Source organism: Neurospora hispaniola (assembly GCF_033458365.1).
Source record: "Neurospora hispaniola strain FGSC 10403 chromosome Unknown B0T23scaffold_3, whole genome shotgun sequence".
In the NCBI taxonomy this organism is placed as follows: Eukaryota; Fungi; Ascomycota; class Sordariomycetes; order Sordariales; family Sordariaceae; genus Neurospora; species Neurospora hispaniola.
The window spans coordinates 765,340-770,427 of record NW_026944408.1 but is presented as its reverse complement, the minus strand read 5'-3'; the positions used below and the strand labels follow the sequence as shown (position 1 = coordinate 770,427).

Genomic DNA, 5,088 nt, shown 5'->3' with positions numbered 1-5,088 from the left:
ATACAGGTATTATCCGTCTTACTAAACAACCGTCTATTATACCGTAGAAGTTATTAGGTAATTTTACCAAATTTTAAACAATATTACTATTACTATCTTTTATTTATTAAATACCGTATTTAAAGTCTAGTAGTTTAACTATAGAGTAACAAGGTGTACCTTCACTTCCTCTAAATATAATACTTATATATCAATCCTAGAGGGTTAATTTTCTTATTTTAGCTATACCTAAGTAGACGGTTAACCCGTAGGGTCTGACTGGTTTATTATAAGCCCCGAATTCGAGGTCGGAGGGCCCGAATTCGGGTTTAGAGGGTCCGAATTCGGGGTTTACTACTCCGAATTCATCTTTAATTATAATTGTAGTTTACTAACTTGTAGTATTAGCGATAGGGTATATTATTATATGCCAGAAGGGTTCGGTATACCTATCAACGGCAATCGAACGGTTAAAGCGAATTATTAAAAACTATTAGGCGGTAGGGTGCCTAGAGCAATATATACGGTTAGCTCATTAGAATCACATCGGTCGCATTAATCGCGGGGTATAAGGTCTTCTTTATTAGGCATTTACTACACGTGCCCCATAGACTTCTTATTCGTGCCCCAACTCCTATTTGTACCCCAATATTACAGATCTTGGCACGTTATTTTGAGGTAAAATATCATTTACACAGTAAATTCCAGAGTCATACAACCACATGAAAAAATGACAATAATGGCCAGTAACATGGTTTTGTATGGAGATTTCTATGGTATACAATGTTCTCAATATCTATACTAGTATTATTGATTATGGAGAGGAATCTCGCAATACCTAGTATAGTATTTATAATAATTAATTTGATTCTATAACCTTCCAATTGGGTCTACTTATACGATTACTTTGTATAACCTTGAATGTTGGTACGCCTATTTAAATTAGAACTCTCTTTCTTTTATATTTAATTATTTATTTAATTAGGGAATTCGATTCTAATATAGCTACTTTAATAGAGTCTAGCACTAACTCTAGTTCTAACGCTTTAGAGAGTATTTCTAAAAATAATTACTATCGATTTAACTCTAGCTACGGCTCTAGTTCTAGCTTTGGCTCTAGCGTAGGTTCTAGGGAGGGGGTTAGCTCTAGAGAGGATAAGAATTTTAATTGTGATTTTAGTTCTAAAGAGGGATTAAAATCGAGTATTAGAGAGAGTTTAAAGGGTAGGAATTTTAGAAGTAGGAGTTTTAAAAGCGGGAATATTATCGACTCTAACTCTAATTCTAATTCTATATTTAACTTTATATCTAGTATAGCCACTTAAATATAATCCAATATTAATTCTAACTCTAAATCGCTTTTTAATACTATATCCAATTCGCTACTATAATTAGAAGTACTAGAATTAACCGGCTACTATACACACTTGTATTTAATAGCTTTATTAGTAGAATTAGGAATAAATTCATTAATATTATTATTTTCCTAATAAAATAATCTATACTATATATTAGATTATAAACGAGGGAGATTATTGCGGTTGCTCTATTTAATTAGTTTAGCCTTCTTACTCCCTCTCTTTAATCTAGATCTTATTATTAATATTAGTATAGCCTTCTTTTACTTGGGAATTTTTAGAGGGAGAGTATGTTTATTAGAAATAGTATGCTCGTTAAGGATAGTTTTAATTGAGTTTTTGGGTCGGCCGCGCTTTATACTTATAGTATAGGGGTTTCTGAGACGAAGGTAGAAATTGTAGGTATTTTGTAGAGAGATTATTAGTAATTATATATAAATAAATAGAATATAAAAGTATATAAGTGGTTCTTTATAATATTAGCGAGGGTGAATGTGGGTAAGCTTTAATAGTTTCTTTGTATTTAACTAGTTAAATATAATATAATAGTACGGTAATTTATATTGGGTAATAATATTGTACTCTTTATTGTAAGGTTTTAAAGAAGAAGGATGTCGTTGGTTGGGTACATACTTCTCTACTTGAAGGTATTTGTAATTAATTAATTCAAGGGTAATATAGTTGATTTACAATGGTAGTTTGCCTAGATACGTATAGTGGATATACTTTTATTACTAGTAGGTTTACTGTCTTACAATCTTTTCTTTAAATATTTAGTATTAATTAGTAGTTATTTTTATAATAGTTGTAATGAGTTTATAGATATTATTATTACTATTAAGAAGGCAGTTCTTAATATTGAAATTATTTAATTTAATTAGGGATATAATTCTAATACTAAAGTTTCGATATTGTTTAATATAATAGTATGCCTATTAATCTTTAATAGGAAGTTAATTCTTTTGAATATACCGAAGGATGACCTATTATGCTTCGAATTGCTTCTTTAACTTCTCCTAAATAGTCTAAAATTCTAGTTTAGTATAGGTATATATTACGAGCTTGAATATATTTATAATACTATAGGGGTCGTTGGTAATTTTGCTTACTTTTGAATTAGGATTGTATACTAATAAATAAACGCTTTAATTAATTAAATTAAAAGAAATTGGATTCTCCTAGTCATTTTTGCCCTCTTCGTTTTTAGAATTATTATTATTATTCTTCTTCATCTTCTTTTATTTCTTTTTAGTATTAAATAGTACGTTTTTAATAATGTGGAATAGATAGAGTTGTTATTGGGTATTAAGAAATATCTCTCCTAGAGATTGCTTTATTTTATTACATTTATTTATAATAATAATAGTTAGGATAGGTAAATAGTAGCGTGATCCTAGTTCTTTAGTAGCTTTAATTAAAAAGTTAAAAACTTCTTACTTCTTATTATTAATAATACTAAAAATATAGTTAAATATAGTACTAACGGATAAGACGCTAGATATTTAGTAGAAGGGATAATGGAATCGGTTAGTATTATATATATTATTAATAATTATAATTTTAGGAAATATTTTGGCTATTTCTATCTAAGTTGGCAAGGTAAAAATAATACCCAATAACCTCTCCCTATTATTAGGATCTATTTTTTTAATATATTCGATATTATTATTATTAAATAACTTAATTAGAACACCAATTGGGGTATAACCATCGAAGTTACAACGATGAATAATTGCACGTACGTTGTAAATATCGGATTTTATATATATAGAATTAGGGAAGTCCTCTCGTACTATAGTAGTAATCTTTCGAATTCGTATAGTATTGAGTTTTAAAGTGTCGTCGATTTTCTTAAATATTTCTAACTTTATTTTACAGTATTGGGGGTGCGCTAAAAAATGCTAGGATTAACTATAATTATAAATTTAATAATTTAGGTTAGGATTGAGTGAAAAGTGCTAAAGACCGTCTTTATCCTTCTTTATAACGGCCTTCTATTAATAACTATACTTCCGTAATACCGTCTTTCGAATTGTAATAGTAGATGGGCGCGGGTTGCTAAAATGGTTATAGAGAATATAATAATAAGTGTAATCTTTAGCTAGGATTTTAGGTTTAGTATTATAACTTCTACCTCGAATAATAATAAAACTGTAATATTTAACCTACTAATTAATTACTTCTTAAAGACCTTTAATTATAATTGTAAAGCGTATAATATTAGAGGGTAGGTTAATAATTATGTTTTTATAATTAAAAAGCTTATTTTTAGGTTTATTATTAGAAGTACTATCGAGAGAAGCGTTATTGAGAGAGGGATTAGCTCTAGGATTGGGATTGGAATTAGGATTGGCTCTAGCTTTGGGATTGGGACTGGGATTGGGATTGGGTGATAGTACGCTAGATTCGTCGTTAGAATCGTTAGGAGAATTAATAAGAATATTATTATTAAAGAAACCTTCCTACTCCTCTTCGCTAGTATTAGTATTACGGTCGGTATTAACGTACGTATCTAGCTTCTATAGCGGCGCTATTTTGAAATACACATAGTCTTATAAAGTTTTAAAGAAATTAATAAATAGTTCTAGTAATTAATACGATTAATATTCACGTACGTACAGTCGATTCTAGCCTGTTCTGGTAGTGAAAGGTAGTCTGGTTGTAAAGAGGGAGAAAGAGGAAGGTTTAAAATTACTAAGTTTAAAATCTAGGCTGGGTATTGAGTGCGTGAATAAGGGTTCTACTAGCTAACTGGGCTTGGCACTATCTTATAGTAGAAGGCTGTTGTACGATTACTGTCTGGTTGAAATAAAAGATAGTAATAAAGAATGCCCACGTTAAACCCTAACCCGATTGGGGTACAAATAGGGATTGGGGTACGAATAAGAAGTCCATGGGGCACGTGTAGTAAATGTCCTTTATCAAGATCTTCAAAATCAAGAAAATCGTTATTATACTCGATAGTATCTCTAATCATAGATTCCGACGGCTAATACTATAGTAAATCTAGCAATAAACGCACTAGTAAGGTTCCTAGAACCTAGATTAGCGATAGGGTCGGTATCGGTAATAGTAATATTAGTGGTATCGCATTAGCTGGAGTATCAGGAGGAACCGTTATAGTTACTAGAATAGTCGGGTTGATTAGAGCAATCGAATTAACTAGCGCGGTTAAGGGTACTAATATAACCTCTAACGAGAGTAATAATATAATCGTCGTCTCCCAAGTCTTTTTAACTTCTTAATAGGGTAACTCAATTATTTTCTATAAATATAAGAGTTAACCTGCCCGCACGCACCAAAAACCTTGAGGTACGCACTTTTTAGAATCTAACAGCTGACATGTAAAATATATCATTTTAGCTGTAAAAATCGTAATTTATTATGTCTCGAGGTGGGTTAACCTAGCAAATCCCTGGTAAATGCCCTGTAAATCTTGGTCTTTAGCAGGTAAGGAAATCTAATAGCGCTAATTTAATAATACTCTCTATAGTATTAATTCTACTCTACTCTACTCTATACTAAATACTTATATTTAACAACTTAGAGCTTACTTTTAGTAGCTTAAAGAGCTTAGAAAGCTCAAAGAATTCAGAGAAGTAAGAGGAAGTCGATAATAATTCAATAGCCTCCTCTCTCATCTACTCTCTCGCCCTCTATTCTCTCGCCCTTATTTCCCAATATCTCCCCAGCTCATCATTCTCATCTTCATCATCATTAGCTACCTCAATACAGTTACGTACATCGTCTT

At 30.7% G+C, this 5,088-nt stretch overlaps 1 protein-coding gene across 1 annotated transcript; it reads right to left on the bottom strand.

The window, feature by feature from the left end:
- Positions 1-2,923: 2,923 nt before the first annotated feature.
- B0T23DRAFT_313123 (uncharacterized protein) lies at positions 2,924-3,211 on the bottom strand (the record flags this gene model as incomplete). Its single annotated transcript, XM_062834725.1, has 1 exon — positions 2,924-3,211. A coding segment is annotated over one exon (288 nt), but the record flags the coding sequence as incomplete, so codon positions are not given.
- Between the last annotated feature and the right edge of the window lie 1,877 nt (positions 3,212-5,088).